Source organism: Tympanuchus pallidicinctus, unplaced genomic scaffold, assembly GCF_026119805.1.
Source record: "Tympanuchus pallidicinctus isolate F22 unplaced genomic scaffold, pur_lepc_1.0 scaffold3, whole genome shotgun sequence".
Lineage (NCBI taxonomy): Eukaryota > Metazoa > Chordata > Aves > Galliformes > Phasianidae > Tympanuchus > Tympanuchus pallidicinctus.
Genome location: NW_026294747.1, coordinates 80019915 through 80033571, shown reverse-complemented (window position 1 = coordinate 80033571; position 13657 = coordinate 80019915). Strand labels below are relative to the sequence as shown.

The 13657-nt window shown below is 35.6% G+C and overlaps 1 protein-coding gene across 1 annotated transcript in view; it reads right to left on the bottom strand.

The window, feature by feature from the left end:
* Positions 1–12920, bottom strand: part of ZNF804B (zinc finger protein 804B) — a 29712-nt gene extending 16792 nt beyond the window's left edge. Inside the window, exon 1 of the mRNA XM_052692307.1 lies at positions 12750–12920. Coding sequence (XP_052548267.1) covers positions 12750–12920 — 171 coding nt within the window. The remainder of the gene's footprint in view (positions 1–12749) is intronic.
* Between the last annotated feature and the right edge of the window lie 737 nt (positions 12921–13657).

Sequence of the window (13657 nt, the reverse complement as noted above, 5' to 3'; positions counted from 1 at the left end):
TAGGTTACCTGAATCTGCTGGTATCAAAATACTTAGGTTTAAATTATGCTATTTAATATTCTTCCTAGTTGCTGCTAGAGTGGTACTTCGCAATCATCATAAACATCATAAATGTGATTAAATCATCTGGCTTTGCCCCAAGTATAGAACAGAAAACTGTATTAAATAGTCTTTTTTACATCACCGCTGACAAGTAACTCATTTCTTTTTGGATCAGAAGATTCTTTATGTCTTCAATATGCTTTCAGAAACCTTCTTGCCCTCACCTCTGATGACTACAAATTTTCCTTTTGCTCTTTTTACTTCCTCTATCACTTTTTTCCAATTTCTTCACTCCTGATTTATGATATTTACTATCCATTTTTCCTTTCTCTCCTTTATTATAAATTTAAGCCACAGAGAATTGACTTCCCTTCTGAACAAGATTAGCTGTTTATAACCTATTTGGTCTTTTTTCAGTTGTGGGATTTTGTTTCTTAAACCATCTGCCAAATGCTCTTTAAAATCTCCTAAGTCTCTCTCACATCTTTCCATTTTAATTCCTCCTTCCAACCTACTTGATCATCCTTTTCACCACCATTAAACTCTTACTTAAACAAGTTTATGTTACTAAATACAATCCAGTTAATTTTTCCTATATACCACGTGCTGATCATCATGATAACTAATAATGTGTATGTAAAAGATCTACTCTGTAGAGCTTCGTAATGTGGATGAATCCAGACACAATTTAAAGCATTTTTGTGCTATCCGTGACAGAAGGGAGGCCCACAGAGGCAACAAATTTAAAAGGATAGTCTGTTAATTTTAATTTCCTCATGCATGGGATTGGAGTAGCACTTTATGTTCCGGTCTTCAGTTTATTTAGAGGAGGAGATAAACAGATGTCCCATTTGTTTTCAAGGTTAATTCACTCCTGCCACAGCCTGGTTTAGCCTTTGATTATCTGAGACAATCTTCTGAGAACACATCTCTGTAAATTATGAAATTTACCGATTTAAAAATGGATATTTTGATAATATATTATTCTGTTATTTCTTTTCCAATTCTGTCTCACATAATTATTGTGTTGTGTCCATTAATTTTAGTGCTCTTTCTTCCCTGCATGACCTATCCATCTCACTTCCCAGTTCATCAGCATTTCCCACTGAAACCACAAAAGCTGTAAGGTGCTTCCTAAGCAAAGTGAGTGTGTCTAGGAGAAAGATGACCAAACTGCAGAGTAAATGATGCCCTAATTTTCCATTTCGTAAAGGAAAAGATATATTGGTCTATCTAGTGTACTTTTTATTGCCACTTACTTAAAATATTATTTATTTGAAATCTGTTATTTGTATTTGGTCCCCTTGAACAAATTGCTATTGCAACCTGCAGTGCCTGGGGCTTGCACTAAGACAGGGAGATAAAAGCATGGGCACAGTCAAGTATGTGTCTCGGCTCACTGGTGTGTGACAGGTCACTGAGCTGCAACTTGACGTACTTACGTTTTGATTCCATAATGTAATGTTAATTTAATACTCCTTTAGAAAACAATCCCTTGAAAATGAGTGGAAGGGATCACCTTGCATATTTTGGAGGTAATGGAAGGCAACATTTAATGTCTCCTTTTTCCCTCTTACCTGTGCTCTAGACTATTGTCTCATTGTATTCACTCAAATAATTCTGTAAATGAACACTTACTTTTTCATGTAAACATGGAAACTTTTAAATATTATAAAGCTGAATTATCACTCACTGCTTCTAAATTGCATTTTGCCTCTTCTCAAATTCTCTGTCTGCCACTTGACATAAACAATGTTTTGAGCAGGCTTTATTTTATTATTTGCTCTCAGCAAAGTTTTATTGCTGTAAAATTTGATCTTTTATTTACATCATTGCTTCTTATTCTAGCACTCTGCTACAGCCCTGAATTTGAGTTATTTCTTTTATAAAAGTATGGTTGTAAGTTTATGTACTCAAATAGAACAACAGTTCTCTTTAAATATGCACCATCTCAGAGAAAACACAGTGATAGGAACTGTATATTCCTTGTCCTAAGTGACTCAAATGCAGACAAGAAGTAGGGCACCTGGATCATATTTCATTTTAGTTTTTGAAAAAGATTTTATTGTTTTTCCAGGTATTAGTGGTTTAATTTTAAAAAGACCTTGTTCAGCTTGATGAACTCTGCAAATAAATAAGGAATTATATAAAAAATGATTTTCATTTCCTAGAAATAACAGAAAAATCACTGTAGTAATTATTGCGTACTTCTTGTGTGCTCCAAGCTTAGATTTATTGGCCTATATTTTGCATGCACACTGGTTCAATTTATGATTGTTTTCAAATCATAAGCCAGAGTCTTCCTTTCCTGCTTTAACCAAGCATAGGGGTGTTATGCTGTGCTAAATTCCAAAATGGGAAGAAAATTAAAATCCAACCAGGGATATTGAAAGTCATACAGAATCATAGAATGGTTTGGGTTGGAAGGGACGTCTGAGATTATCTAGTTCAACCCCCTGCTACAGGCAGGGACACCTCCCACTGGACCAGGTTGCTCAAAGCCCCATCCAGCCTGGCCTTGAATGCTTCCAGGGAGGGGTCACCCACAACCTCGCTGGGCAACCTGAAGTATGAATGAATGGAATGCCTGCTGTAGCATGGGCTCAAATGATATGAAAGGCATTGGAAGACTGGATTTTTCCTTGAAAGAAAGAACAAGATGAGAGTAGTCCGAATATACTGAGTTCCTTGAAAAAGGCAAAAAAATACAGCGTACCTTTTAGGCAAATTTTCAGAGAAAAATATTCATAACTGTGATTTAATAAATTGTTTTCTTTTACCCTTATATGTATTTCTTTACTCAGTAATTAGTCTGCTAATTGTGACTTGTTCCTGCACATAGTCAGACTGTTATCTAAGTATGAAGAGCCAAGCCAGACTTGCAGTAAATGCAGAAAGTTATATCACTTCTGCATATGATTAATTACCTCGCTGAATTTCACAGATCCTAAAGGAGAAGTGTAAATACAGAACAATGGAATATTGCACTTCTTGCACTTTTGTTTCCAGTATACATCAGTATTGAGAAGTTTTTATTTTGAAGGAACAAAAGCCAAGAAGAGAAAACATATGCATAGAATAACTCCTACAAGGGGCTTATGCCAATTCCTTCATATTTACACATTTGTTTAAGGAAACAGAATTTCTCCTTTGCAGGAAATTTTATCATTTTGTCTTACTGGGAGAAGTAAATTTATGAAAACTTACCAAAAAATGAGAGTTTAGAATATGTTCAAGAGGCGTGATGTCAATTCATCTAAATAACAATGAAACACACAGTTTTAAAGTTACACCTTTCATCATGTTGATTTTAACTCAGGAATAGTAAATATAATATGTTAAAATTAGTATTTTAAAATATTTTGAAAGTTGCACTGTTTAAACAGTGTATTTCAGTCTTCCTGAATGATTTCAACCTGTTTGAAGGTTGATGATACAAAAAGAAAAATTTTTCAAAAAAGAAAAAAAATTTCTGGATATCTCACATTCCCCCCAAAATATTCTGCTTTAAAAATAGTGTTTTCTGATGGCAAGACTGTTTAGTAGTTAACTTTGTATTAAGGAAACATTCACTTCTTTTTTGTGGTCACATCACCTGTGATAATATATTTATTTCATATTCACATGAATATAATCTGTATTTCTCTAGATATTCTCCTGCAATTTAATCTGAGAAGATGTTTAAAGTACCCTCATCTTTTTAATGGCTCCTGGTGGAGCCTAATTATTATGGAATTGCTAAAGCAGTGAAATGATAATTAGTCTGGGTTACTTCCTCTATATTTTCCTTGGAGACACATTAAAAGATGTTAATTAATGCTGTTAACTAAGAAAAGGTAATAAATGACTAATCCCACCATCTTTATTGGTATCTTGGTGATGCACAGAAATATTTCTGGTTTACTTTTAAATATTTGTTTTTGTTATAAATGCCTCTTAAAGACATATGAGGTACATGGTACATTTCCTCAAATGCAAACATTGTTGATTAGTGTGACTTTAATGCTCCATGGGAATCAATTATGCAGCTAAATTCTTACACATTAATTACTGCATGGAAGATACAGATGGTCAAAAACGAACAGAACTATAATAGATACAGATTCTAAACAGATGTTCATAGGGCTGCATATACCTTTGTGGTCACCAGTAGGATTAGAAGAAACATTCTTTTTCCAGAAAGATGTGAATAAGAGAGCATTGTTTAAAAGTTATACAGAAGATAATAACAGCATAATTTTTCCGCAGATATCTGATGGTAGGACTATTTAATTGCCTAATGTTTCCAAAAGTCTGACTGTGGCAGAAAATTAGCCCAGGGTTTGTGAAGATTTTCTGTAACCTGCACAGGTTCCTTAATCTTGTTAAATACTATGTTATTCTACAAGTCACTCCACAAATATGAATCTAAGTATTTGTGCATAGAGAACAATCAAATACAATCATAGTGTCTTGTAGTTCTTTATTTCTATCACCTAAAAGCAGCTTCCAGAGCCTGCCCTTAAATGACACTAGTTGCAAAGTATATGGCATACAAACAACATTACCAACTGTTCCTCAGCCTTTTGAAGCTGGCGCAGGAGGTATTCTGTGAATCTGTGTCCAGACTTGCTTAATCATTAACAGCAAATTGTCATTCAAAGAATTGCTCAGGTTGGAAAGGACCCTCAGGACCTTCAAGTCCAACCTCAAAATGTTGAAAATATGATTGCCCCAAAATGGTTGTGACTATTTGTGTGGGGTCACATGTTTTTTTTTTCCCCTAATAAATCTTATCCTTCAGATGCCTTGTTTATGTCAATAAACCTTTGGTTATACTGCATCAACCATTCCTCCTGCCTGAAGAACTAGTTATAAAACTTGAGCAATTAAAAAGTGTACCCTCTGAGAGGAATGGAAAGGACACCTAACATTCTCTACCCAGCATTCTGGTTATTGCTGTGTTTTAAATGCCAAAATCTGATAATAAACTTCTGTAATTCCTAATATAATGAAATACTTAAGAAATATCTTACAGTCATTGGACGATCATTAACAACTATGAAATTAAGTGTCCCATGGGTTCTTTTCCAATTTAAAGAGGGTTAAATTGCTAATTTACATGCTAATTAGCATTCATTCTAAAGAACACCAAATGTAATTCCACAGCATCTAGCATTTAACAATTTAGCTTATCTAGATATTAAATTTAAAAGCAACTCTGTGTTATTTGTAGTAGTTTCCGATGACATTTCTTTGGAATCTGTTGCCTCAAGTAACCCCCAGTTGCCAAAGTGTGCTCAGTGGTATTTGATAATGCTGCTTCTGTTCTGGAGTTGCTCTGGTATATGCACTTTCTGTAGTGTGCAATTGAAGCATCTCTATGCAGCACAGCTAAAAAATTCAAGCCTCCTCACATAATATTTAAGAAAGCAGTGCATGATATGATGAACTAGGCATTTATTTTAAGATCACCTCAAACAGGTAAAATGAATGTACTTGAGTGATGCAAGGATAGTGTTTACATCTTTACATGCTACTTTTGCTCCTATGCTGTACATTAACCTAGCTTAAATTCTGATGTTATCCTGTGTTGCTTTATGCTGCCTTTCTTTACATCAGCTTCTGCAATGTGACACAATCTGATTGCCTGTTCCACTTCATCACAGCTTCAGAATTTCAAAGATGCTGGATTGCAGGTGCTTTGAAGCAAAACAGACATGATATAAACATGCTTTTAGAAAGGCAGCATTTCTCTGTTTCTGAATAACAGAAAGAAATATCCAGGCCAATAAAATAGAGTATTTTGGTCTTATGTTATCTATCAGTGATAGAAGATGAAATTGTATTAGAGTAACATCATTATACATTTTATTTTATTTTTTCAGTCCCAGTGATTTTTGATGTCATGTAAGACTTTTGTATTATTTTCAATATATAAAGTAACATTTTGTGCCAACATAACATCTGTGGTATTTTTGTTAAAGGAATTAGCTTTCAAAATAACAGCTAATTTTCTTATATTGTACCTGGTTGATTTGCTCAGTTCCTCTGCTTTAAGAGGAATGGCTTCAGTATCAGTGGCTAACCTCGAATGTCTCCTTCTGTGCTTTACCCCATTATTCCCCTTTATTGATCAATTATTTCTCCAGCTATTTCTTCTTTGTTCTTCTTATTCCTCCCCTCCCCACCTTTTTTGTGTACACACCTTTCATTTTATCTTCTAGTTCCAGAGCCATACTTCCATGCCATTATGTTATCTTCATCCACCACACCTATTCCCATCCTTACTTCCTAAACCCACTTTTTCATCTCACATTATCCGTTCTCTCATAGCCAACAGCTTTGTCTCTTGTACAAGATAGATTAATTCTTTCAGTAGAGTTCATCCTTAGCACTGAGTCAGAGAGTTTTCCTAAAGGAAAACATGCAATTCTCTGAATAAAGATTATATTAAAGAACAAGTGCATAAAAGTATCAAATAAGGTCAACCACACAGTATTCATTCTGGTGTCCTGGCACTTCTGTATGCTTTACTTTACAAATATTATATATATTTATGTTCTAATTTAGTAAAGCCAAGAGTCCAAAAACAAACTTTCAGCCCAAGCTCTAAAAGCAACAGAAATTGGGTCTAAAAAAACAAAGAGTTTGGAATTCTTAATAATAGGAATCACAACCAGTCCTATAATTAACTATCCAGTAAAAACTATAGGATAATCCAGTTCATAATCTAAACTAATTTAAGAAGAAAAGTTTAAAAGGATTTAATTCACAGCAATAAATTCTAATAGAATGAGATGCACATGTTAAAACAATTGTGGAAAAAGTGAAAAAAGAGAAAATAAGAACTACTCAGCAAGAAATTATCAAAATCTCTCTCTTCAGGAAGTTACAGGAGGAGTGAAGTCGTTTTGGGGAGGATGAACAAGAGCACACAATGAACAAGAGCACACAATGAAAAATCAAAAGCTAAGAACGTGTGAAACTACAGCAAAATTAGAGCAAAAATCACTGATTTCAGAATAAGCAAGAGAACAGTGTTTCTCTAAGGCAGAAAGATACTGAAATGATAGTATGGACAATAGACCATAGAAATGAATTATTTCCTTTTAGCTTTGGTTTTCATACTAGAGAAGACATATGCCACAAATGTACAATGTGTGCACAGTAGAACAATGAATAAAATAACAGATAGTTAGGATTCTTCTGCTTCAAAAGCAAAGGATTCTTGAGAAAATAAATATTGTGATGAAAAAGGTGTCTGACAAAGTGTATATATCCACAGATGATCATTCTAAGTATGCCTCGACTGGAGATAGTCTAACTGGAAATAAACTTGCCGAATGCTAAATATAAATTGGTATTTCACTGAAATTAGAGAATAAAGTGTGGGAAAATCTGAACAACTGTTGAGCATATTGAATCATACTTTCAGCATTTGATTTCAGAAGCATCTGAGATACTTATGGTGAATATTCTGGAGATGGAAAAAAGAAATTATAACTTTCATCTTTAAAACCTCATAAGACATCTAAGTTTGCTTCATTTTATGCATTTGAGCGTTTTGGTTTAATTTTGTGAGGCTGCTTACAGGCATACGACTAAGAATATTCACTGTTATTTCCAGGACTGGGCCTAATTTTACACTCTCCAAATTGCACACAAAAAATCACTTGTTTGTGATGGTTCCTTTTGATTATGGCAATTTACTGTTACCTAAGAAAAGGAAGACAGAAGCTACCATATATTCAAAATCTCTCTATTATTTCAAGTCTACTTATATACTAGCTGAATGAATCTAACATCATGTTTCTTTTATCTCTTTTTCTCTTGCTGTCTCCAGGCCAACTTTTAATGCAAATATGGTTCTGTCTTTCTTAAGAGTGCTGTGACAAATGTGAACATTTAATTTAAAATATGCATGCATTTCTTAACAAGCATCAATCTAAGCTGATTTTTGTTGTTGTCGTTGTTGTAAATTTAGAGGTTATTTTCTGAGGGGAACATGGAGAGAGCAGACTTCAGAGGCACAATCTGGCCTTGAAACAATTTTAAACAATTGGCCCACCTCTATCTCAAGGGAAAAAAAGCAGAGATTACACATACACACATTCTCATATACTTTCACGCTGAGGCAGATCTTTCTCTTTTCGTTTGTGTATTCTGACAACTAAATACATGGTACTTTGTCTGAAAAAAAGGTTTATGGATGCTGCTGTGTTTGCCTTTGCTCCCAGATCCCAAGGTGAAAACTCTGAGCTACTTCCAAACCAATCTTTGCTCCAGGTGAAAATTATTTGGGTAATAAGAGATCTGTATCCAAGTGCCAGAATGTGAGATTTTCCTCCAATAAACATACACATCCTGGGAGAAAAAACAACACCCTAAAGATGAATGAAAACAAAATCACAGTATTACACTAATTCCTGGAGCTTCTCTGTGTTTACTTATCTGTGCATTTTCTAGGTGTTAGAGGCAAGGCTAGCTAAAATGTAAGCATATTTACTAGCTTTGATGCTTAACAGTAGCTAAATCTCTGTTTGAATTAGAGTTTAAATCCACAAGCACAATAAAGGCTTACTGGCAAGTGTTTACAGCTGTGCACATTAAATCAGACTTTCATGCAAAAAATTTACCCAAGTGCCAGTATGCACGGATTTAAGTACTAAGATAAAGACATGTGCATGTGACCTAGTGTAGATTTTAACTTCTGTTCATTTACTTCACATACTGTAAAATTCAGATTTTTTTTCATCCAAGCGAATGTGATTAGCTGTATGTCTGAACTTTGACAACACACTAAGAGACCTGTTTTGTCATGAGAAACCCCAAGATGGCAATACAGCCTTGTTTTTCTTTGCTGCTTATTTCTACTATTATTATTATCATAATTATTTTATTGCAGTACACAGAACAGATATGTGATTTTCTCCTTTGCTGATATCAGAAGTCATTGCTGATTACTGATGAGGATTATTTCTACAAAAATGGAAAGCTCCCAGTACTTCTACATTAAGTGAATGAATGAATGCCATGAATGACCTGGGGGAACTAAAAGATTGCATTTAATAACATGAACCAAATAGATATCTCTGTTCAAGTTTGGTGTTCTTTTACAGAAGCAAGTGACTTAACAAGTGTATTTCAAAAAAAATCTGCACTTACCTATTATTTGTTGCTCAATGTGTAAAATAAAGTTGAATATAGGTATTGTGTTTACAAGAAGCAACCTACATTGAACATCTACATCACAGTAACTTTCAAGCTAATTCACACCAGGACTATTGTTTTTTCCTAAGTTCAGGGAATTTATATAGAGCCAAGGTAATCAGTTCTGATGCAGCCAACTTCTCTTGGGGAGAACAGTGTGAGCAAGTGAGAACAAGCATTGTTGCAGGTGCTATGATGCTTGAATGAAAAGACATAGCACATTTACCAAAATGTGAAACTGCCCATGACTGCTGCTCAGAAGTTTATAAAGTAATATATTTTGTAAAAGGAAACCCACAAAGAAAGAAAGCTATTTATGTGCTGGGTTAGTGAGACATGCATGCACAGGGCTGTTTTGTAACGTGAGGAGAGGTGTTCTTCAGGGCACCTTCATTCTTGTTCCGTTTTTTGGAAAGCATTGGGCTTAACAATAGAGAGCTCAGGTAAAGCTGGGTGGGAGCACAGGCTTCCACTTACATAGAGATTCAGAGATCACTTTATCCAGCCTTGCACTGAGAGAAATTATTTTCCAATAATAGGTAATATTTATGAGTAATGATAAATGATAATAAATAAGTAGTACAGAAGAAAGATGCTGACAACACTAAGACTAATGCTGTTAAGACAGTCAAAGAAATAAGAGCTATTTAATACTCGGTCAAAAGTAATAAATTACATTTAAATGATATTATACCTCTCCAGGATCATTTTAGTGCTAGGAGACAATGAAAATAGAGGCACAGATGATCTTGAATTACTCCTGATTCAGAATTTTTCTGTATATGTGTGTATATATTTGCATATACATACACCATATTTGCATATATTTGCATTTAAGTGGTGTGTAGAGGAAGAAAGTATCTCTGAGAGTACTGCTCAAGAATAACGTAACCCAACAGACGCCCGGCTGCACAAACAAGGCCAAACTGATTTAATGTTTTGCAGTCCTCTGAGGCCAGGGAAGGCAATAGCTGTTACACTAAATGAGAGGTCCAAAATTCAGTATTTTCTGCTGTAGAACTGGTTGCAGTCATAGCTAAAAAACGAATCACAAAATTAATTTAATAAAACCATAACGTTGGGAGATTAAATCATAAGTCTTTGAATAAAATCTGTTTCTTCTGGAAGGGAAACAAAAGTCTTATGAGAAGTGCTCATAGTGCAATATCCTTTTTTCTGTCTTTATATCTTCTCTAAGCAGCATTGCCAGTTTAATACAGATTTCTAAGTAGTAGCATTTAGAAGGGAAATCACAAAGGGAAATGGGACTATACAATATTGTTACTGAGCTATAAAGAGTCTCTCATTTTATTTAATCTCCATAAGAAAGATTTTGCTCAGAACATATCCATGTAGACAACATATGGTACCCTCAAATTTCTGCTGGGAAACAGAAAGGAGAATGGAAGTTTTCTGGTGGCTTCTACACTTCCCAGAACTAACATTTTGAAGTTAAGATAACTAAAATTGACCTATCTCAGAAAACTATCTTGATAAAGTAAGAATAGTATAGATTTTTCTGTGACTAACAATGAAAGTCTGAAGAGATGTAGCATTCATGTTATTCCTAGAGGCAAGGTTCCAAAACTTGGCTGAGCAGTCAAGATGTGAGAAGGGAGATGAGACCGAATTACCGTGTCACATCAGGAGGACAGCTAGCTAATCTTGCGCTAGCTTGAGCTGCTGAACTACATCTGAGAGGGCAGGATGGGATGAGCTTGTATTGACAGTTGATATTCTGTACGTGTTGTGTATTTCCATGAGACTCTGAGTTCACAGTAACATCAGTCTGGCAGGTTTTAAAGCACTGAATTTACCTACAAATTAAAGGAAGTTTAATGGCTTAAACATTCTGTTTTATAATGCAGGATTCCAAAACCTCTGCTGCAACAAACCAAACGTACGTGGTGCGTCAAGTAGGCTGTTTTATTTTGTGTAAGCTGTTCACTGCAGAGGGTGTAGAGAAGAGGGAGGGGGGCAAGGATTGATTCGTTTGAATTCAGATGCATCTCTGACAAGTAGAAAATTGGCTGAAAGGTGAAAAATTATTTGTGCAGCAAATGGGGATTTATATGGATTAGAGTCACATGCTTAGGATATGGAAATGTTTTGTGTTATTAGAACCATTTTTTACAGATTAATTAACGAGTTGTGATGTAACGAATTGTTTTGGGTTTAATAAATAAATACGTTAAGTGAATCTATCTGTTGTTTGAGAGTGATGGGCTAGAAGAGGCTTGTGGACAGCAAAACCTGGGGTAGTTGGTTTCAGCAGGATGGTTTGTTGTGGTGCATGGGCAGTTCATTCGCTTACTGCTGCAGTAGACATACACAGAAAATGATTTACATCTTCTATAATACTACAAAGAACAATAAGATTGCTTATAGTGAGAGCAAGGAATTCTGCCGTTAGCGCTATTTGATCTCGGCACTTATTATTTCTCATTCTCTGGAAGAAATACCTGCAGCTTCTAAATTCTTCATAGATTTGCAAGGAAGCCCCTGACCTCCATGTATCCAGAGGTGTGATCACCCAGGAGACATTAATGCCCTTGTAACTCCAATGTGCAGAAATACATAACGACTTGAACTGCGTAACACATGTAAGAGCAAGGAGAAAAACAGTAATATAAGGTGCGTTTATGGAAACCTGCTACACCTCTAACTTCTCACATGCTATTTCATAACATATGGTAAGTTACACAAGAGGTTCAGTTCATTTCTGAACTTTGCAAATGAGTTTTATAGAGCTCTGGAATGCTTGCAAGAATTAATTGCATTTTTCTTCCACAGTGTCAATTGGAATATGTGTTTTGCTAAAATTAGTGGAAAACTGTGATGCAGGCAACAAACATGGAATGATAATATGTATACATTGGTATGGCACACCTACGCATACAGACCTGGTTAAATAGGTTCAAAAATGGAAAATAATATCTATTGTATTTTTCCAATAGTCTAATTTCTTTTTTTCAAGAGTTGCAGTTATTTTGATCTGCATATTCTACCCTGAGAAACTTCATGAGACACAGATTTTAACTTCAGTTCTACATTTGCTTAAAAAAAAACAAACAAAAAAAAACCAAAAAAAAAAAACCAAAACAGCAACCTGTTTTTCTGCCCTTGAAACAGTATAACTAGCTTAAAGGATCATACTTACTTACATCCTTACAACATCATCATGTGCCTCCTAAAACCAAAAGAGGAATGTAGATATTTGAGGAGATGTTTCCTCATCCCCCCACCTCCCTCCTTCCAGTTTATAAGTCCATATTTAAATCTATTTAAATATTAGAATTGAGCAGGTATCTAAAACTACAGTGATCCTCGGAAAGAGGCATAGATTGTGGAAAAGATTAAAATGGCAAATATTTGACATTTGATTTTGATAAAAAATAACATGTCAGTATCAGACACTAACTTGTCCTTTATTTGAGTGAATTTAGAAATCCCCCAAAATCAGGAAAGACAGAAGATGGGCAGCTGTAACACAGACAGACAAGTGTCAGGTTTACCTGCTTGTGAGCGTGGTCATAAGAATTGATGTGGTTGTCAAATTCCTGGTGTTTGTGGTACTGCTTGTCACACAGTTCACAGTAGAAGTTAGCCTTCACATCCTCCAGAGCCTTGGCTGCAGCTTTCTCCTTCTCAGCATAGTCCTGAAAGACAGAAGCAAAGGGAGACATAGATCATGAGCTCACACTGTTTTTGTCATCTATGCTAAAAACACCAGAAACTGGAACTGCTAGCTCACCGGGCTCCACCTTAGTATCAAAGTACACACTAAAAAGCTTTTTTTCTCAAGTTGGATTTAATTAAATAGTTGTATTACTTGAGTAATTACTCTTAGCACTTCCTTTAGATACTGTAGTAATCAAAATACAGAGAACTAAGGCTCAGAGGAATACCTTCAGGTCACAACCTGTCTTTTGGGTGGAAGAGCTGAGCAGTGAGAAGTATATAAAATACCAGGAGGATGAGTTGGGTGCTACTGCAGTTGGCACCCCTGCTCCATCTCTGCTCTTTCAGATGCTATTGCTCCAAAGAAAGCAGCCAGTTTTAGCCTGCTACCAAGACAGATTTTCTTTTGTGTACTGCTTTCTACCTTGCATCAAATATTCAGCAGAATCAGACAGCAGCTGGCTACGGCCAGCTGAGATTCCCCTGGAACAGTGCCACCATGCTGCTGTGTCCCTTCCCCCAAAACCACATTAGGGGAGTTATCATGCCACACAAACCGCGCTGCCCAGTGCAGCTGTCACTCAACAGACACAACCATTGACGTGAGCTGGCACACCTCTCACACTGCCCTAGTGCAAGAATAGGGCCAGGGTCAGGCAATCACAGCTGAAAAAAGGGAAAACACAAGAGGCTTCTCCCTCTGTGTCTCTCAAATGACATAGAGAGCTGTTCTGAAAGGACA